Below are 21,888 nucleotides of genomic sequence, written 5' to 3' on the forward strand. Positions count from 1 at the left end.
TCAGCAACAAGAGAATGGAAGCTTAAGCCCTAATATGATACAGTGATCATGGTCGAGGTATCTGCAGTAAGAGAATGTCTATTCCTGGATCTTGGCTTGTGTACCTTGATTATGGTATAGCAAAAGATACTAGTTGTTTGAAATCAACATTAAGAAGGCATATAAAAAGCTTGGAATAATAAACTCATGTAAAATGTACTATTATTTGCCCTTGCTTTCCCTTCTATTCGGCTTTGGCTGGGATAGTGGTGGCTAATATGGATAGCTTCACATTGCTCTCTGTGTGTGTTGGGCAATGGTTTTTGAAGTAAGCTGTGGAATCTTTGAAAATTTCATGCCAATTGAGGAATTATTTTGCTTGTCTCTTTTTCTTGTACATAGTTTGCAATTTATGATTTGGTATCTACTGTGTTACTTCTCCTCTCACATCTTCTACCAAAGATGACAGGCTTGATGAAAGGAGTGGTTGATTGAGGTGAATGAATGATGGCAGTTTCTTGACCTTCAACCAGAGTTTCATAAATGAAAGCAACTATAGACAACATAGCACTGCAATGGAGAAGACAGGCACATACCAAAAGCATTTCTTGGAATAAAACTAGTTATTTGTTATCATTAGTTCATCTTCAGAATGGATGTAAGAAAGTCAATGGCAGGGGAGGCAATGCAAATTATTAACTAAGGGCATCCTGAGAATAAACAGGAAAATAGAAAGCTTGGTTTATAAAAATTGACTGAAGATGCAAACTACAATATCTGTACAATGTCGGGTGTTACCATAATTTACCCAATAAATTTGAGATATGATGAATATAAAGATTTTGTCCATGATCAGACTAAGTATGATGACATAACATTCCAACTTATTTTCATGTGAGAGGGCATAGGTGCTACAAATCGCAATAGATCGGGCTTATCCTTGGACCATGGATTGCCTTCATCATGCCACTCACCTGAGCTGCTAAGAAACTTAGCAATGTTAGGGATCACCATTTCTCTGCAGTGAAGGTGCAGCAAAGGGACCTTGGACAAGACACTGCCCTTCTGAACCTCCAAGCCCTCAGGCCTCCTCAGCTTGTATGGGGCTCCACTCCATGGTTCATAATCTGCTCTTGGCATATGCTTCCATCTCTGGTGGACAAACCAACCATACTTGTAATCTCCAACAATAGGGGTGCCGAGAGCTTCAGCACAATGTACTCGGAGCTGCAAGAAAAACAGAAATAGATTAATCCCTCAAGAATAAGTTCACTCAGATTCAGATACTCAAACTACATATAAAACTGTTTAGTAGTGCATTATGGTATCAAATGTGGCAAATAAGATAGAAAGGCTAATCCAATACTGAGCATTACAGAGGTATGCAACTATAAAGCATGGGTACTTCCACACTAAGGTGTGTCCATAGTCCATAAAAGGCACCATATTGTTCGATACTTTATGGATACATCCTTCACATATCTAATCTTCAAAGATATAATTGATATTTCTAGGATACTTCAGGGTATTACTTGGTTATTTTCAAGTGAGGAAATTATGTCCTGAAAAGATATGTCAAAGTAAGGGAAACTACTACCCTTTTTTTTAACTTAGCTTGGGAAGTTTCTTCATAATAAACGCTGCCCTTAGATTCTATATCTGGGACATGATTTACAGGTCTGAATGAGAACCAGAATTGCAACTTTATAACTTGGATCAAGTTTTCTTCTTCAGTTCCTTGCTCCTGTATATGAATGGCTAAGATTTATCTACAAATTAAGAGGAAAACGAGAAATGCAACAGTTATTAGTTTAGATCAAATTTCCCTACTTACTTCTGCATCCTAATTAAGGGCAACTGATGCTAGCCACTTCAAAAATGGGTAAGGCTACATAATCTCCCCTCCCCATATCCCATGTAGGTGGGAGCTGGTGACACCCTTTTTCCTACATCTTAACTACCAAAATTTGGTGTATATTAGATAATTCATTATAAGTGTTTAGCTTTTGATGTGGTAATTGAAGATCTTCCTTCTTATTACATTACTACAGTTATTACAAAACAATCAATAAACTACTACAGGTTACTACAAAAAAACAAATTAAACAAAAGATAAATATAGTACATTATTTTAAGTACATATTATTTGCTACATGTATGTCATATGCTTATATAGTTTCCTGGTGTATTTTATCCTTGTCATGACTTCACTGTATCAGAGAATCAATATGATGTCATATCCTTGTGCATGCTTCCTGTTATTAATGGTACCTGATGCTTCCGGCCAGTAAGTGGACGCAGTTCTAACCATGAGCATCCATTAATGGTGGGTCCCAACACCCGATATTCTGTTACAGCTTCTTGAGAACCATCAATGCCTGAAGGGTGAGCCAAAATGACCATTTCTCCTTTACCATCATCAATAATAACCTACAATTGGATGTTATATGTCAACACCCATGATATCCAAATGTAGCCTGAATGACATGAGCTATTTCATTATTCTATTGATAATGGTCCTTTAGGATGAGCATACATGAATTCTTTATTTACTCATGGTATGACAGAACAAGCATGTATTTAAGATTTTACGGAACTCAAGGGCTGTGTAACAAACTCTAAGTTACATTAGAGAACAAAAGGAAAGGGTGATGTTGATCAGAATGTGAATGTGATATGATGATGGATAAGTAATATTCTAATACATGTACGACATGCTCTAACTCTTTGATGTAACAGTGAATATAAACAGGCAGCCAAAACTGGATTGCATCTTTAAATGGAGAAATTAAGTGTTCTGTGTGCAGAATGGTCAAGTAGGAAGAAAATTAGAAGGAAGTCAGATACCTTTGATAGTGGAGCAGAAATAACACCCTCTCTTTCTTGAGGTGTCCCTATTACCAATGCCCAGTACCTCTGCACAGTTGCTTCACACGCATCATTCCATGTCTGCATGACCAGTCAGTACCCAGAACAAGAATTATGTTGAAGCGTTAACACAAATACATGACTAAGACAAAGTAATTGAATTGTGAAAACAATCTATGGTACCCCATCCTTTGAACTTCCACTTCCAATACAAAGAGTAACAAGAGAAATGCAGACCAACAAATTGCATTGGTCTTATACAGAAATGAATTAGGGTTGATGAAAGGATCAATGCTTCCTAGAATAGCAAATGAACAGGACATAAAAGATGGACATGGAAACAAAAAGAGATCTCATCTCAGAAAGTGCACCAACCAAAGTACTAGATTTATCTTAGTAGTCTAGCTCTTTCTTTGAGAGGAATGAACTAGCTGAGATTAAACTCTGTTATAGCCAACTAAATTCTTATCTACTAGTCAATCCCTCCAGAGTTGAAATAAGATGATTGATATTCTTTGGTATAAGAAACCAAAAAAGCAAAATAAATTAGGACTTTCCTCATTGCACTTCATCAATATCCTCAATTTGAGATATTAAGAAAATTGGTTTTCTGTAGTGATCATGAAGACATGATGAAGCGTACCTGAGAAGATGATTTTGCAAGATTTATGCTAGTAAACAGCCAGTGAAGTCTACCAAAGCTCTCTCGTGTTCTTCCCATTAACAGCAAACCGCTGCTCTCTCTGTCAAGTCGATGGACCTGATATTAACATGACATAAACAAATATTCCTAGAACACTATCCCTTAAGATTCCAAGCTGTAAAGATGCTATTGAGGAACAATATACAATTTACTATAAATATTTAGGAATGGCATTTGTACAGCTCACCAACTTGGGCCCTTGTTCATTGCCGTAGGATAATGCTGCTGCTGCCAACACATCCATGCTGTTATGAACTGGTAAGTGTCCCTGCAAGATATTGAATTATGCCCGTAAGGTCAACAACAAGAAAACCATGTTGGCAGGCTTGAGAAGAATAAGAAGACTATAACCTTAACAGGAACTTTTGGAGGCTTGTTTAGCACAATTATCGCAGAGTCCTGAAATTTCAAGTCATACAATTACAAATATGCTCTTATACACCCAGTATGCAAGAGAGAAACAAAAGCTCTGTAGAAGTGAAAAAAGAAAAAAGAAACACAACAAAAGAAATATCATCAAGTGAAGTAGAGGCATTATATCGATGAAAGCGAAATTATGCCTTGTGGATGACAAGCCTTCGCATGTATTCTATCTCATCTGCATTGGGATGCAAAGTTGCAGTTGGTATAGTATCATATCTCTTGGCTATCTTGGTCTCAGCAACGGATATAGGAAGGTGAATTTTCATGCCAGGCTCCATTGCATGATTATGCTTAATCTGCAGAATGAATCAGAAGCTGCTATTTTATTTGCCTCAAAACATCATGAAAGATTGTCTATTCGACAAGAGTAAGGGCAGTCTAATACTCAATGCAGCAAATTGGTTGTTACTGCCGAACTGTTTAAATGGAAGCAAAGAACTCCATACCTGAATTAACTTATCCACCTGGTAATGACTTTTCTCAGGTGGATCATCACGGGTAGAGCCTTCCACATAGACCTGAATAATATATTAGAATAGATTATGAAAGAAACTTTGAAATGTCTACGAATAAGAGAATTTTATTATATAACCAAAATAAGGCCCTGAGATGCCTGCACATCAGAGGTAGAAAACAGTAAGTTCTACGTGTACTCCTAATGCATACAACTTCTATCAATCCTAGTGAAAATATATAAAAGGTAAAGTATGGGACAAACCTAGGACATTAGAGATCAAAGCTAAAAGAAACTGTAAAACAAGCATAATCGTCCAGAATGGAGTTGCAAGCTCCTGGAAACTAAAGTTGCAAGCTCTGGATGACTTCCTGATTTACATTGCAATTAGTGCTTACTCTTATGTACTCAAAAGCCATATAAGTATGATTCTCTTTTTCCTATCTTTCCCTTCTAGTAGAAAAAATCACCAGTACCCACAACAGCATCCACCAAGAATTGAGATAAACTGGCTTCCAATCAAATAAAGTTCCAATATTTTTCATGGAAAAACACATCAACAAGGTGGGCAAGACTCATCAGACCATAGTTGTACTGGAAATGAACAACTTCCAGCATTATAAACTTCGAAAGGTGCTTGATCTTATGTCGTTAAGCGACAAGATCCATCAAAATCAAACCTTCTTGCCACCAATCGCTTCTACTACGAAAATAAGAAAAAGCCATTACAGAATCGACCCTGAGATCAAATAAAAATCCAATCTTTTCCGATAAAATAGAAGAAAAAAGCAAATCAACAAGGTATTCAAGCCTCACCAGTCCCTTATTGAAGTGGCTTTGCACGACTTCCTGAGGAATATCAGAAAAGTAGTGCTTGACCCACGAGATGGCCGTCACTCTCCTTGGGGAATTGGTGGGGTTCCTCTTCCGACCCGGCAGTGGCTTCGTAGCCAAGGAGGAGGGGAAGGGGGGCAAAGAGAGGAGCTGACGTGGCTTGGGGCCCTCCTTGGGCACCCCGAGGTAGGCGACGTTGTTGGAGACGCGTATGACCGGCTCGACCAGTGCCGGCGGCGGCGGGGAGAGCCTCGAGAGAAAGCGGAGAGTGGCTAGGAAAGGCGGCGGCGGATGAGGAGGAGATGGAGAAGGAGGAAAGAAGCGGCGGAGGAGGAGCATACGGGTCGGCGGTGAATCCGGTCCGGTGGCGAACCGGGCAGGTTATCGCGGTTTCGACTGCGGAGGCGGAGGAGGACGAGAGAAAGCTAAGTGGCGTAAAAATATCACGATTGCTACTTTGTGTTATGTGTGTATAAGTACATATCTATGTATGTACATTTTTTCGATTTTCATCCTTCTAGGTCTGCATAAATATTATATCGACGTAGGTGACCGGCAATTTACTTATGAGACCAGGTGACTTCCGGCCATATTCATCGTACCGCCTAGGAGAAGATGGAGGCTCCACCAACGACGACGGGAGGAGAAGATGTGCACCAGAGGAGGGCAGCATCGTCGAAGGTGTCGAAGCCGGAGGAAGCAAAGTAGTCTGCAGCGGGCAAAAGAAATCCTAGGGAGGCCAACAGATCCTGGGCTTCCGTAGCAGCAGAGAGCAGAAAAGCTCCGGTAAAAACCGGGAGCTATACCCCATGAGATCTTGGCAAAACTCCGCAACCACCGGAAGACAAGTGTGGTGATCGACCCGGAGGTCTTTGAGAAATGCCTAAATAGTGGAAACTATCACTATTCGGTAGATTCCTGGGTAAGGGTATACCGCTGGCTTGGATGAAAACTATGTTAGCCAAGCTATGGGCGGGGATAGAAGGATTCTCAGTCTCAGACATGGCGGAGGGATACTATGTATTTAGATTCGAGAAGGCGGAGGATCTGGACCATGTGCTGATTAACGGACCGTGGACAATCCAAGGGCAAGTTCTCAACCTTATACCATGGCGTAACAACTTCCGGCCGTCCCCGGAGGCGTTCACGACAGCGCCGGTTTGGATACAGCTCCATAATCTGCCGCAGGAATACTGGGAACTGGAGGCACTTATTCCAGTTGCAGCCTTCTTTGGCAGACCTTTACGGGTAGATGAAACAACCCTAGATCACTCCGAAAGCGGTTTGCCCTGGGGTGCATCGAGGTAGACCTCAAAGAAACCTCCGAAAACGACGCTTTGGCTTGGGCAAAAGGAAGAAAGAGTTGACCAAAGAGTGTTGTATGAAAGCATCCCAAAATTCTGCTTTAAGTGTGGGAGGATAGGGCATAAGGTGGAAGAGTGCGGGTTCACAGCCAAAGAGCAAGGAGTGGAGCCGCCGGCGACGAAAGACGGCGAGGGAGGTGGCGAACAGCAAAGTACAAACCCTAACCTGAAAAAGGACGTCAAGGAGGAAGACAACATTTATTATGGGCCTTGGTGCACCGTCCAAAGGAAGCCGAGATGGCAGGCTACCCAGAGAGGAAAACGAACCAGTTACGCAAACCGTACCCCGGTAGGGGATGGGAAAGACTAGGCTACCATAGGAAAAAAGAAAGAAGGGGAGAAAAAGCCTAGAGAAAAGTATCAATTCCCACAGAGCTACATGGCCCACGGCAAGGAAAGGAGTGCAGGCAAGCACGGCAAAGACCATCAGCAGGCCAGCACCAGTAGGAAGACGGATGATGGTTTTGGCACAGGAAGACGTCTACGTCGCCCGCACGATTCCCATGCAGACCAAGAGTACGTAGAGAAGATGAAGAAGGTGGCGGAGTCTAACCAAGGAGAAGAAAGAGCAAAGAAGGATGCCTCGTATCCGAGGCCAATCACGTTAGGAGGTGTAGTAATTAAAGAACGAGCGGCGGGGCCCGTGTTAAGTAAGCAAGCCAATGGTGAGAAACAGAAGGAAGTACGGATGGAGGAACTCGAAGACGACACCGAGGGCGATCATTTAATGCTAGACGAGATGGATCTGGACGGCGGAGATCGCAACTCGACAGGTGTAGGAGCGGTGAAAGGAAGAACTGTTGTTGTCCAAGGGATAACAGTGTTGCTGGGCTCGGGAGACCAGCGGGCTCAACGGTCGGCCTACGTCAAAACAGCCAGAAGACTTGGAGGAGCGCGATGGAACACCAGTGACTATGCGGCTCATTTTGTCCAAGATGGACTAGTCTCGGCCGGCTTCACCCCTACCTCAGTGCAACAAACAAACCCACCGGGAAAACACGGGGAAACGGTGGCTAGAGTTAAACGGTGCCTATTATTAGCAGACCGGGAGGGGGAAGTTAAGGAAGGAGATGAGAGACACCTACATGTGGCGCTGGTGGCAAACAAAGGAACTGAAGCTCCCGGGGAGATGGACATGGAGCTGGTGCTCGCAAATGAGAATACCAACGGAGGTGGAAATGACATACCCACCTCTAAGAGAGGCCGGATTCACTGACAGACTGCCGGCTCGCCATACCTTAAGGTTTAGCAATGTTAAAAACCTTAGCGTGGAATTGCAGAGGTGCCCGCAAAAAGAGGCACTAGACCGTTGTAGAGTAATGATCCGGGATCATAAACTGGACATGCTAGCCTTGCTAGAAACGCATACCAGCTGGTTGGAAGCGGAGCAGGTGGCTAAGAAGCTTGGAAGAGGATGGGCGTGGTTTGCCATCCCTGCGCAAGGCCGTTCGGGAGGCATCCTGGTTCTCTGGAACAAGGAGCTTGGGTGGGTAGACGTGGCAGCTGTATCAAGATATGCTGCTCACCTTACTATTACCCTCACGTCGGGACAAACTTGGATTTGGACTACAGTTTATGCTAGCACCCTCCTTGAAGGTCAGCAAGAACTCTGGGAGGAGCTGAAGAACATGGCCGCCATCAACATACCGTGGGCGATCATTGGAGACTTTAATGCTTTCCTTTCCCTGCAGGAGAAGCGGTGCAGCAGAGAGGTATCCCTGGGGCCAAAGGGAAAGGCCTTTGCGAAGTTCGTGGACGAGACGGGGTTGTGCGACCTAGGGTATGAAGGCATCCCATTCACTTGGTGTAACAACCAAAAAGGCATGCGCCGCATTTGGATCCGGCTTGATAGAGCCCTGGGCAACACGGAATGGGTAAGCGAACACCCGGATTGCAAAGTTCAGCATCTGGACCGGGGTGCTTCAGATCATGCGCCGCTGCTTCTCAAGGTCCCGGCAGACACGACTAGGAGTAAGAGACCATTCCGGTTCGAGCTCCTCTGGATGGAATATGAGGAGTGCCAGAACATTGTGAAAGACACCTGGACGCGGCACGCCGGGGGCAATCCAATGCATGCGTTCTCCCACCGACTTAGTGAGCTGAGAAGAAGCCTGAGCAGATGGAACCGCGAGGCGGTGGGGAGTGTGGAGAGGTGGCTGAAAGACACAAACACCAAATTGGCAGATCTAGAAGAGCTAGATGCCAATGGCCTGCTGACGGAGAAGGGCATGCAGAGTTTGAGAAGCCTATACAACTGCAAAATCGCCCTTAACAGACAACTCAATATCAAATGGCTGCAAAGATCCCGACTTAGGTGGACGGAGGAAGGAGACCGAAACACCAAATTCTTCCATATCTCGGCTACCATGAGAAGAAAACGTAACAGGATCTCAGGTATCATGGGTGAAGAGGAAAGCTGGGTGCAGGAGCCTGATGAAGTGAGCCAAATCTTCACATCCTTCTACCAAAGCCTATGGGGGGAAGTGGAAGAGCAAGACGTTAGGAGAAATGAGTGGCCCTCACTACCAACCATTTCGACCGAGGAAGCGTTGGCCCTAGAGAGGCCTGTGACGGCGGAGGAGATCAAGGATGCGGTGTGGAGCCTATCGCGAGGCAAGGCCCCTGGCCCGGACGGGATGCAAGCGGAAGTCTATACCAAATACTGGGACACCATGGGCGGAAGCCTTTGCCAGGCAGTTGGCCACTTCTTCACCAAAAATGCCAAAAGCTTGGGGTGACACCTTCATAACCCTGATTCCGAAGAAGGAGCATCCAATTAAGGTGGCGGATTACCGACCCATTGCACTGTGCAATGTCATATACAAGGTTATTGCTAAGGTCATGGTAAACAGACTAAAGATGGTTCTGTCCAACATCATCGGTCTGGAGCAAGCGGCCTTTGTGGCTGGCCGAAGTATAGAAGATAACATGCTGGCAGCCTAGGAGGTGGCTCACTCAATGGCTGCAGATAAGGGAGGAAACCCTATTATGATGATCAAAATGGATATGGAAAAGGCGTATGATCGGGTTAGCTGGTAGGCGGTGGTAGGAGCGCTACAGCGGATGGGCTTCCTTACACGGTGGTGCAACTGGGTGCAGGCGTGTATCGCTTCCCCCTGGTTCGCCTTGCTGATCAACGGGTGCCCGACCAATTGGATCACGCCGAGGAGTGGTCTGAGACAAGGAGACCCGCTATCACCCTACCTTTTCATCATCGTCACGCAAGTTCTATTGATGATCATCAATGAGAAGGTAGAACAAGGCCTACTGAGAGGGTATAGGGTCAGGGATGTGCATCTGTCTCATCTGCTATATGTAGATGACCTTCTGCTCATGACGGAGGCTTCAAAGGATAATGCTAAAAGCATCCTAGAGAGCCTGAGCCGGTATGAGCACATCACAAACCAGAGGGTGAACTACAACAAGTCGGAGCTGTACCTGCCAAATAGGATCGGGGCAGAAGAAGGAAGACAACTCAGCGTACAACTCGGCTTGAAGGTGGCAGGCATGCCATTCAAATACATCGGGGTGCTTATCTCGGGGAGGAGAGTGAAGGTGAAAGAGCAGCAGGAGCTGGTGGAGCGGATCGGCAAGAGGCTAGCTGGCTGGAAAGGGACGCTCCTATCCCAAGCCGGCAAGCTAATCCTGATCAATGCTGCACTGCTCGCGATCCCGGCATACTAGCTGGGCAGCACGTGGGTGCCGGACGAGGTACTGGAGGAGATAACCAAAAAAGCACAGAATTTCCTGTGGAAGAACAACGACGGCCACGGCCTCCACCTGATGAACTCGGATCAGGTTACCTTGGCCAAGCGGCAGGGTGGTCTCGGAGTCCGTCGACTCAGAGATGCAAGAACAGCCCATCTGGGAAAGCTGGTTTTCAAAATGCTAAACAGGGAGTAGGCGCCATGGATCATAATCATGCAGGCCAAGTACGGGTGTCTGCACTCGTGGGAGTTAAAGAAGAACCAAAACCCATCATGGATGTGGCGGGCTCTAACAAAAACCGCCAAGCAGCTAAGAATGGGCTGCAGAGTGATGATAGGGAATGGTAAAGACACGAGAGCCACCTATGACCCATGGCTGCACGAGATCCCGTGGTGCAGACAGCCGAGGGAATTGGCGAACGTGCTAATGGGTAGATATCACCAAAGACCAGCAATGGACTACGGCGAGACTGGTAAGGGAGGCAGGGTCTGATTTGGCTTATAAGATCTCAACCTTCCCCATGGGTGCCGCCACCAGTGAGGACAGATGGATCTGGTGGCCGCACCCAAGGGAAACTCCATCTGTTAAAGCCATATATCACTCCCTACTTCCTCAGAGCGACCACCTCTGGGAAGGGTGGAGAAATCTATGGCGACTACCGGTAGCTCCGAGGATCAGAGTTTTCTGTTGGAAACTACTGTGGGGTAGGCTCCCAACGCGAGCTTATCTCCATTATATTCATGTTGGTTCAGAGAAATTATGTGCTATGTGCGGTTTATTTCGCGAGACGATCGAACATCTCATGTTTACGTGTAGATACAGCCGAGGGGTGTGGGAGATCCTGCGCACCAGAGAAGGGGTGGAGACCGCGATGATAGATCAAGAATGGATCACGAGAGAGTGGAGTACAATCAAAGAGGATGACTGCCGGATCAAAGGGACGATTGCATGCACGATGTGGTCCCTTTGGAAAAGCAGAAATGGAGTGGTTTTCGGAGAGAAGAGGACGCCGGAGCTAGTAGTGGTCCGATCAGCAGTCGCGATGGCGGAGGAATACAGGCTCATAAACAAAGGGAAGACTCCGAAGACAAGGAAGAGGAGGAAGATCTGGGAACCACCGGAGCCGGGTTGGATCAAAGCTAACACCGACGGCGCACTAAGAGCCGGCGCGTATCAAGGAGGTGCCGCGGCCATTTTTTGCACTGCTGATGGAGAGCTAGTCCAGGCGGTATGGGAGCCGTGCCCGGGCAACTCGGCGCTACAAACCGAGCTCTAGGTTATCAGAATGGCTCTGAAGGTGGCGAGAAGAGGCAGCAGGTTGGAGATTGAAACGGACTGCACAGAGGCCATCAGGTGCATGCAGCAGTTTGAGCACAGTCCCTGGCGCGTTCGCAATCTAGCGCAGGAGTGTGCTGAGCTTGCAAAAGATTTTGTAGAAGTGAGGCTCTCCCACGTAGGGAGAGAAGCTAATACCGTGGTTGACTGGGCAGCAGCTAGGGCAAGCGTGGCCTCTGGCTATTGCTATTTTGAGCGGCCAAGCAACGCTCCACCAGAACTCTGTAACCTCATCACTGTCGACGCAGCTACGTTTCGACAATCTATTAATAAATAGCTGGTCACAGCTCATTGGCAATCAAAAAAAAAAAAAAAGGTGACTTCCGGCCAAAGAATGTGTAGAATTGCTTTTGAGAGTTTAGTTGGTGCCCGGCCAAAGCCCGAACTACCGATGGGCGGCTTGGGATAGCCTTTTCCCCGCCCATGACCAGCTCAAAAGACTATCCGTTGGCCCAACCCAAAAGCTCGATCTGGAAGCCCGCCCGTTTCGACCTAACTATTCAGCCTGTACGAATGTCCGTCAGCACGCAACTAACCCGCCCATATTGCTACAATGAAAACTAACGGGATTTTAGTACTCTATATTGTTTTATATTTTTTTTAAACCTAACTCTCCTATCGGTGATCGGCCCAACCTACCCTGTACAATACTCTACATTGTTTAAAATATTTTTAACATTTTTTTTCTAACAAAATAAAGGAATAGAAATATTTTAAAAAAATACTAGCGGTAAAAGAATTCTAAAAATAGCTAAAAATTACCCGCTCTCTCACGGGTCAACAGGCGGTAACGGGCTAAACTATTCTAGCCCGACCTGAACTTAACTCGAACTCGATTCGGCTCAAGCCACTCGCAGGCCGGCTGATGAACACAGTAGCTAGCCTGATTGGCCCGGTAAGTCCGGCTCGCCCGATGATTAGGCCTAGTTGTTAGAAAGTGAAAGAAGAAAATACTTACTTTTAAGAATTTTCTAAATTAAAGAAGTAATTTTTTTATCTATCAAAAATAACTTTGCTTTCTCTTGTTAACTTCCTTTTTGGAAACAAAAGAGTTATTTTATTAAAATAAGTCATTTTATTTAACTCAATTTTTAGCAACTAAATATAAATAATAATTTTATTTAATAGAATTTACTAATTCACTAAATAGTTTTGATACTCTTCTTATTATTAGATTAACTCCAAACGAGCTTCAAAAGAGATCCAATTGTGGCTCCAAATATGAAGCCAACTAAAATGGAGCTTCATATTTAGATCATCATCCAAGAATTTGGAGCCTAGCTCTAAATAAACTATTTAACTTTTTAATATTTTAATTTTATCATATAAAAGTTTAATTTAAAATTTTTAATTCCGTTTGTATTATTTATTAAATAATCTAGTTAGTGCTAGTAGACGAGGGAGTCATACTCATCCTCATCGTTACAACTAGTAGGTAACAATTTTCTTTTCTACATGCCCCAATGACCTAATATTTATGGACTAATGTGCCAGTATTTGTTGATTCTTGTATTAGCATTTAATTTATGTGTATTTATCAATAGATTTGTTAATTTATCCATGTAATTATGGTATTTAGAGTTCCATAAATTTTGATCAATTTATCTATGGGTTATGTTAGGTTTTTATTATTAATAAAAAAAAGAGAGAATATGGTATAATATTGTTGACCTTTTTATCTAGCCTATCATTAGTCTATAATCTCTTAAACTATCAAAACAAAAACCCTAATTCTAACTATAATCCTAAGAGGCTTGCGCCTCCGAAGTTGTTTTACAAATCACATCCTATGTTTTACATATTTTGTGATTTACACTCCGTCTTTGATGATTTTATAATTTAATCTCTTATTTTTTTTCTATAATTTTTATTTAACATTCTGACGTTATTTTGACTAATTGATATTGATTAAATTATTAAAATACCATCACTACTATTTTTCCTTATATTTGTATTCATATATTATAATAAAATATTTTTTTTGTTGGTACGAGTTTAAATTAACGAAGGGTGTAAATTATAAAAAGTCTGAAAGAGGAGTGTAAATTATAAAATAAATAAAATGTAGGGTGTTTATTTCTTAAAATTATCTTGGTTTGTTTTATCTCAAGCGGGCCCCACAGTCCATTATCTTGGGAAAAGTACCCCAATCTAATTCTTTCCAATTTTTAATCAAGATAACAGGAGAAACAAACAAGTCATTAAAATAAGAAATCTTTACCAAAAAGAGGAGAGAAATATCTCAAGAATCCATCCAAAGAAAACAAGAGCGTAGTTTTTACTCACGTTTTCGAGTAGTTTCAACCTCCGAAGTTTACTAAAAAAGTTCTATCTTTTTCCGTTTTCTTTGGATTTCCTCATTATATTTTGTCCCCAAAATAGAGATTTGCGTCGCACTACGAGAGATACGATGGATTTGGAGTCGGAAGCGCGGCAGAAGAAGAAGTGGGTGTTGGGGGATGCGTACGGGCTCGAGATGGCGGTGCCCAAGGAGGAGCTCGACATCGACAAGGACGCCGCCCAGGCCGTCGAGCTCCGGGTCCGGGTCCCAGATGTCGGCGGAGCCATTAGGGTGCGTCTTCCTCATCTTGGTAGCTCTTGTTTAGTTCTACTCTTCCGTTTTTTTACCACTATAGTTGTTCTCTGTGTTAAAGCTGATACCTTTCTCTCTTCTTTTTTTTTTTTTTAACTTTGTTCTGTTCTTTGTTGGTTCTTGTCTTTTGGGTCTTATATATTTTTTCCTGCCATTATATATTTTTTCTATGTATCAAAGTGGATTCCTTTGTTCCTCTGCGTGTTTATCAGAGTTTGTGTGCTCTTCCCATATGGGTGTCTTTAACTTGGCATCTCTTACTTTCTCTGTGGTAAAGTTGAGAGCATTTGCGGTTGTGATCTCTTCTGCTTTTGATCCCTTTTATGTCTCTTTTACTTGTTCACTGTGTTAAAAATGATATATATATTTTTTTAAATAGTTTTTGATCTGGAAGCTTCTGTGTATAGCCCATCCGTTCGATTCTCCTTCTGCGCATTATATTTGTCTCATAATATTTTGAAAGATGATGGGGATCTGATGACACTTGTATAGTACCTGATTTTATAGCATTGTTCTGTGTTACTGTTGATTTTTTAACTGTTCTATTCGATATGATACTAGATGGGTATTTCCATTTAATCATCCTTTCATATTCTTCAACTTTGTCCGCTGAGAGAGTTTGTGCATTTTGGGTTTTAGTATTGAATTTGATATGAAGCAGATGGCATGGTCACATCTTATGTACCTAGTATAGCACTCTTCCAACGAGCATTTTTCTTCTTCGGATACATGTCACTTGCTGTGAAAGCTACAAGAAGTTATTTATTTAACCTTTTGTGCTCTCTGCAACAAGATTCTAGATTCTAGCAGTTACAAGTTGCAACTACTTGGATCATGATGACTTGCATAGTTCTATCCGGGAAACGGTTTTCCCACCTAATGTGCATCATATCATTGCCAATTATAGTTCTTGTTTTGTGATCTTTTGCCAACTATGATAGAATCACATGGGTCTGATGACACCTTGGAACAGTTGAAATGACACTCCTTTTTATATTCACTGCAGATGATAAATTATTTGTTTCATGGTCTTTTCTCGTATTCCACTACAAGAAGTCCAGTTGAATATACTTTTTGATAGTTGCAAACTTGCAATTGCATTGATGACAATACCTTACGTAGACATTATCTGAAATTTATATTTCCGTGGCCTTTTATTTCTCAGACAGACTTGTCTGGCTTTGGATGTCTCATCTGATGAGTATTTTGATTCAGCATATATGATAGTCGTCAAAGACTTTCAGTTTTCAACCACTAGCTTGTCTGTCAAACAGGGTTGTGTCTTATTTGGCTCTTTGGCGTATATCGGTAAATGTCCGTTGGAAACCAAAGAAGAAAGTTATATACATGAGAAGCTCTTTCTCCTTTTCGTTTAGATTCTTTCAAATGTCTAGAGTTACTTTTGGAGAACTTTTCTCCTTTCAAGGGCCTAAATTTAGATTTATGACTAATAAAATAATTACTCTTCTGGCTAACTGACCTTATGTGGTACAGACTGCTCTCTTGTTTGATTTCAATCAATGCTGGAACTTTGAACAAACTTTTGAGTGATGACACCAGGTTGATTGCTGGTTGTAGAAATTTCTCAAATATCCGTGCAGCCTCATGACTTGTATAAATGCCCAAGCTTTCCCGCTATATTTTGGAAAAACATATGAATGAACCATTTCTGTCTCATGTTAATGCTATGTTGGTATACCCAGATTCTGTTTTGCAGCTATCTTAAATAAGAGCTGGACTCATGACAAAATAACTTTTTCCTAATTTACTTACTCTTATTAATTGGTTTTCCATTGATTCCTTTCTGAACCAAGTTTGTGCTTTCTTAGTGCATTCTTCTTTCAAATTCTTTTTCTATACTCTTTTTATCTCCGTGCTTAAAAAATGGCTTAGTAAGTTGCATTTGTGATAACCAATCTTATTGATCCGACTACTGTGACATCATAGAATTGTCTTTCTCATTCTTTTTCTTGCTAGATATGTCCATTCCTGTCAAATTGCAGGGCTTGTGCATGGTATTCTATATAGGTCACTGATTTAAGTTTATAAAAATTCAATTTAGTCCTCTCATTCTTTTTTTTAATCCCAAATTTTCAATGTTTGATATTCTGGAGTATCACTGGTACCTTGTTTTCCTTATCTTTGCTGTTTGTTGTCAACTTCTAGTATAGCTAGCATTAAAACATACAAAAGCCTTATGGTATCTTTTGAATTATTATTATTATGCATTAAATGTAACTATGGCTCAATGAGATCTATATGGTATTTTTTGGTTGATGGGTATATTATTAAGTATTTCGAGAAGTCCAAATTGTTTCCCTATTGAATACTTTGTTTAGTTGTATCTATATCATGGTAGCTTTTGCATTAGATATGGCGGTGATCTTCATACAAAACTGTGAGGAAGTGTTTATATAAGTTAGACAGTTTTACATGTTATTCTATTTGCATACTACTTATGGTGTAAGATGTTTGATATGCTGCAGAACTTCTTTAGCACCAGAGAAGTAGGAGAGTTCGTCAGTGGGGCATTAGCTGGTGCCATGACTAAAGCTGTTCTTGCTCCTCTAGAGACTATCAGGTTCGATATTTTTATCTTCGGTATATATGTGCTAAATATTGCTTCGTTATTGTTAGTCACCTTCTACGAGAGCACCTTAGATGAGAGTATATTTTATAAGTAACTAGATGAGCATTCTGTGACAAACTTGATTTCTATGTTATCCTGGATCAGATATGAGATGATTCTTTTGGTTTTTTTTTTTTTTTTGTTGCTTTTTTGCTTATGTATTTGGTCCTTGTTAGAACGACAATTTTGAATGGTCACTTGGGGACATGAAAATTCCAGTCCTTTGCTGACTGTTTTATATCTTATTACTATTTGATTTCTGTCTCTTCTCCGTTGAAAAAATGTAAGCCAATAAATATGCAGTGTGCTGGTAATCTGGTATACTTTGTTCACTTGGGAAAATAGATGAAATGACTTCTTGCTAGGATTCTGTGGTTGTGGTAGGGAACATCCATAATATTCATATGATAGGTTGGAAAATGGTACTCGAAGAAAATTCTTGCACTACAATAAAGCACTTGATGCTGCCTCATGAATAATTCTACCCATATACCAGTCTAGAGGAAGTTCAATGAAGTAGTGAATTTAGGAAATGTATGTTTACAAGAAATTGCTCATATCCATGAATTTCTTTTTCTTTCGTTGCCCTCTCTTTCTCTATCTTGTTCTTCCATTTAGAGTTAAGATTATCATGATTTCTTTTCTTGGTAAATCATTATCTTTAATCTGACTGCATAACCCACCAAGAAGGGCAGTCCACGGGATCTTAGCCTTCTAAGGGACGATATAGCTAGCATATCAAACTGATGTAGGACATTCCCTGATTTCTTGGTAAATCATTACCTTTAACCGCTGTCAGAAGTTCTATTAGCTTGTATAATGTCCAAGAGATGGAGGATGCAGGATGGTATAGCTACAATTAGCATGTATAATGTCAAAAGTTATATTAGCAAGTTTTATCAGGACACTATAGCTACAATATCAAACTGATATAGGAATATAGGATGGTATAGCTCTGATACCAAACAAATGTAGGATAAATACAGGGAAAGAGACGGATTCAAGGAAAAATATCCAAGATGGAAAAATATATAGATTGCAGATGGAAAAGCAGCAAATAAATCAAAACAATAAAAGAACAGTAGAGAAAGAAAAACTTAGAGAAAGGATATGTAGAGCAGAAAGATAAATAATAAGGAAGAAAGAGAAGAAAGAAGAAGAAAAGATGGATTAAATGGAAAGGATAATTACTAGACTCACTTTTTCTCAGTGGAATCACACTGAAGGGTATGACATCACACAAATCTACGCTTCACGCATAGTGATGAAAAAAGAGAATATCTCTTTCTTTATTTCTTCAAAAAAAAAACAAAAAATTACAGCTATCGGTAAAAAATACCTCCATCCCGTTTTTCAATAAGGGGTGGAGAAGAAAATCCTAAAGAGATTAAAGTTCCTTGTTGAACTAGGCAAAATAGACCGATCTTTTAAGTACCAATAAAATCTGACCAAATGCTAACTTATTGATCCAAAAGGCCTTCAATTGAGCCTATAACAAACCCAAATACAAAAGATACAAAAATGCATATAAATATACCAAATGTGTGACTAAAATAGGAATTTAACCCCAATAAACTTAACCCTAACTGGACTTAACTCAATAAAGACACCTAGAGATCAATTATCAACTCTCTAGTCTAAAATATGCCATTGGCCTTTATGCTCCTGCATCAAGGAGTTGGATTTTTTTTACCGGATCTTCAGTTTTGCCTCTATATGCTATCAATTCATATATGCGACCTGCTCTCTATGTGGTCTTATATGAATTTTTTAGTTTTTACCCGTTATTTTAACTCTGGTCTGCAAGTTCTAGTAAAACCTGTTTTCTTTAGTTTCAGCTTGTCATTGTGCAAAATCTAACAATTCAGTTCTTTCTATGTTTAGGATACATTCAAGTTTTAGTTGACTGGGTTTCAAACACACTAATTAATTGGTCTAGGCTCATGTTTAGATTTTCCACTTGTTAATTCAACTAGGTATATGCATTGGAGTATTAAAACCTAAACGATCATGTCAAAGTGAGCATGGGGCTTCAAAATACCACTTTTGTATTGTTAAAAATTACCTGCAGCAGTTAAGCTGTTGAGAGAAATTGTGGAGAAGAGTATCTTTCCGCAACATCTGGATTATCAAGAAAATTAAAGAAACCAAGAACAAGATATTTCCAAAAGGCCCTCCTCATCTCTGGAGCAAGAAAGTTCAAAGTGAAGTTTTTATGGACCGCCAACACGTAAAGTATATAGAATAATCTGAAAAATCTAAGCAGTTGTTCATGGTCTAGAAATCCTTAAATCTGCAGGTATACTTGATTTAACCTTAACAGCGTTTTTCCTTTGATCTTCAACTTCAAGACTGTTTTAAATACCTGAAAGGGGATGGAAAGAAAGTTCTGATTTCTTTTCTAATTTTGTGTATTCTGGTTTGTGTTTTAAGGATTATGAACTTGACGTTTTGAGCATCTTTCAGATCTTTAGATCATTATAGCGCATATTTTAGTACTTGAACAGAATAGCATCTAATTATGTTTGCCATCTTGACTGCAGGACAAGAATGGTAGTCGGAGTTGGATCTAAACACATCAGTGGTAGTTTTGTTCAAATCATTGAAGAGCACGGTTGGCAAGGGCTTTGGGCTGGAAACACCATCAACATGCTCCGGATAATTCCAACTCAGGCAATTGAGCTAGGCACATTTGAGTGTGTCAAACGAGCTGTAGCATCAGCACAGGAGGAATGGAAAGATAATGGGTGCCCAAGGCTTCAGATTGGTCATGTCAATATAGACCTACACTTTTCATGGGTTTCTCCAGTTGCTGTTGGTGGAGCAGCTGCTGGAATTGTGAGCACACTCATGTGCCACCCTCTTGAGGTTCTCAAGGTAAGCAATGGTCTTGATCTACTTACCCTTGATACTGGTTATATGTTTGTCCCTCCTATCGCTCCTACAGATTAAGTGGCCATATACACTATATAAAAAAGCTTACCTGACCAGAATGGGTAACTGAATATCTTTAGTGTCGTTTCTTTACTTCCTGGTCTCTCTAACTCTGAAATAAGTCTCACCTGTTTTTGATAGTCTATCTGGAAATGGAAGAGAAATATTATATGCTTCAACTATTTGTGATTCGTCCACTCTACAGTTTTAAAGAACTTCAAAAAGACCCGTCTGGTGATTCCTAAAGCTCAATTTTATGTTGGCCTACTGATTGGTTGATAAATTAGCCTCTAATTGTGCAGAGAATTGCCACAAGCGTTCTGGTTTTATTGAGTCCTAATTAATGGCTTATTCTTGTTCCTAACTGGCCAATCACTTATTCATGACATGGACAAACCTGATTCTAGAGAGCTAAATTGAGCAGAACCCACACATCTATAGATCATGAATTGGATGCAAGTCCTTAACCTTAATATGATAGTTTAGTTAGTTCAGTTAGATCTGAACGCAGCTAACACTAACTCTACTTTGATGATACAACAAACATCACATCTGTTGCTTGAAATCTAACTTATACAGCCAAAATAAGTACCGTTGACTTCTTTTGAAAGTACTGGCATACATTGCAATGAGAATACAATATGATGAGATTCATGTCGCTTCATGGCCAACTGAACAAATTGAGGTTGGGAGGGAAAGTTATCTGCAGTCACTAGTTCAGCGCTCATCTCTTGATTCTAATTTTATTTTGTTCCATTCCTTCTGAGTTCTGAGTACCTAAATGGGAAAAAGAATTGCTATCTTGCGAAATAATCGACTTTTGACTTTTGACGGCTCACTCAACAATGACTATTACAACCGTAGTTGAACTGGCGACCCTTTCTTTGTCTTATAATTTTCTTCATGCAAACAATTGCCCTGACCCATATCTGCTGCATTTATTACAGGATCGCTTGACTGTAAATCGAGAGGCCTATCCCAGTATCAGCCTTGCTTTCAGCAAGATATACAGGGAAGATGGCATTGGTGGTTTATATGCTGGCCTTTGTCCAACGCTAATTGGCATGCTTCCTTACAGTACATGCTACTATTTCATGTATGAAACAATTAAGAGTACTTACTGCCAGGCAAAGAAGAAGAAGTCGTTGAACCGTGCAGAGCTGCTGGTCGTCGGAGCTCTCTCAGGTGAAGTTTGGAGAAGAATAGGGTTCCAATTTTTTTGCCGTCTAGTGTTTCTTCTCATTTATCCCATCATCTTCAGGTTTTACTGCAAGCACCATCAGCTTCCCGTTGGAAGTGGCGAGGAAGCGGTTGATGGTCGGAGCCCTACAAGGAAGGCAGCCAGCTCACATGGCTGCGGCCTTATCAGAGGTTGTGCGTGAGGAGGGACTGTTGGGCCTCTACAGAGGGTGGGGTGCTAGCTGTCTGAAGGTCATGCCTTCGTCGGGCATCACATGGATGTTCTATGAATTCTGGAAGGATATTCTATTGGTTAACAAACCTTATCTTTAGCACATAAAGAGAAAGATGAACTTTCAACATCTCTATTTGGTGATTCCACTGCTGCCTTTTAATTATGGGGGGATTCCAGTTTTTTTTTTCCTAAATTCCCACCCATACTAAAGATAATTGTTGGAGAGCACATCGACGAAAAGGAATGGTTACTGAGTGGAATTACCTGGGAAATTCCTCGAAACTTCCTTTGCAAGTGCTGACAGTATCAAGAGGATTAACAGATGATTGTTGGAAAAAAAAAATTATTGCTTCTTAGTTGAATGCTCATTAGTTGCTGACCTTTATTTCAAGATTGTTGTACTTGAGATGATATATTATTTGCCAAAAGGCCTTCCTATGGTGTAGCAAGAATGGCATATTTATATTATGAATGACTCTATTTCATCATTGTTAAACATTCAGATATATATATATTTCATTCTATTGATCTACATATTGAGAACAACAGGGGCCATAACTAATTGATCTACAAACTTTGTCTAATTAATTAGACAAACTTCATGGATCTAAGATAGAGATTTAAGAGGATAAACTTTCTTCCAATTAAAA

The 21,888-nt window shown here is 41.2% G+C and overlaps 2 protein-coding genes across 2 annotated transcripts; one reads left to right on the forward strand and one right to left on the reverse strand.

Annotated features, from left to right (window-relative positions):
* Nucleotides 1-696: 696 nt before the first annotated feature.
* On the reverse strand, nucleotides 697-5,735 carry LOC140800435 (RNA pseudouridine synthase 3, mitochondrial). The gene is made up of 9 exons (XM_073155234.1): nucleotides 5,244-5,735; nucleotides 4,420-4,491; nucleotides 4,111-4,269; nucleotides 3,902-3,949; nucleotides 3,738-3,818; nucleotides 3,491-3,607; nucleotides 2,827-2,928; nucleotides 2,251-2,409; nucleotides 697-1,206 (listed from the first exon to the last, which is right to left on the reverse strand). The coding sequence occupies exons 1-9, from the start codon at nucleotides 5,598-5,600 to the stop codon at nucleotides 832-834; spliced, it is 1,470 nt and encodes a 489-aa protein (XP_073011335.1). The 5' UTR covers nucleotides 5,601-5,735; the 3' UTR covers nucleotides 697-831.
* Nucleotides 5,736-13,850: 8,115 nt separating this feature from the next.
* Nucleotides 13,851-21,726, forward strand: LOC140799599 (probable mitochondrial adenine nucleotide transporter BTL1). The gene is made up of 5 exons (XM_073153978.1): nucleotides 13,851-14,240; nucleotides 16,748-16,842; nucleotides 19,434-19,767; nucleotides 20,772-21,009; nucleotides 21,086-21,726. Exons 1-5 carry the CDS (start codon nucleotides 14,079-14,081, stop codon nucleotides 21,334-21,336), a joined length of 1,080 nt encoding a protein of 359 aa, XP_073010079.1. The 5' UTR covers nucleotides 13,851-14,078; the 3' UTR covers nucleotides 21,337-21,726.
* The last annotated feature ends 162 nt before the right edge of the window (nucleotides 21,727-21,888 follow it).

The sequence above is a fragment of the Typha latifolia genome, chromosome 13, assembly GCF_019914945.1.
Source record: "Typha latifolia isolate L0001 chromosome 13, TyphaL0001v2, whole genome shotgun sequence".
Lineage (NCBI taxonomy): Eukaryota > Viridiplantae > Streptophyta > Magnoliopsida > Poales > Typhaceae > Typha > Typha latifolia.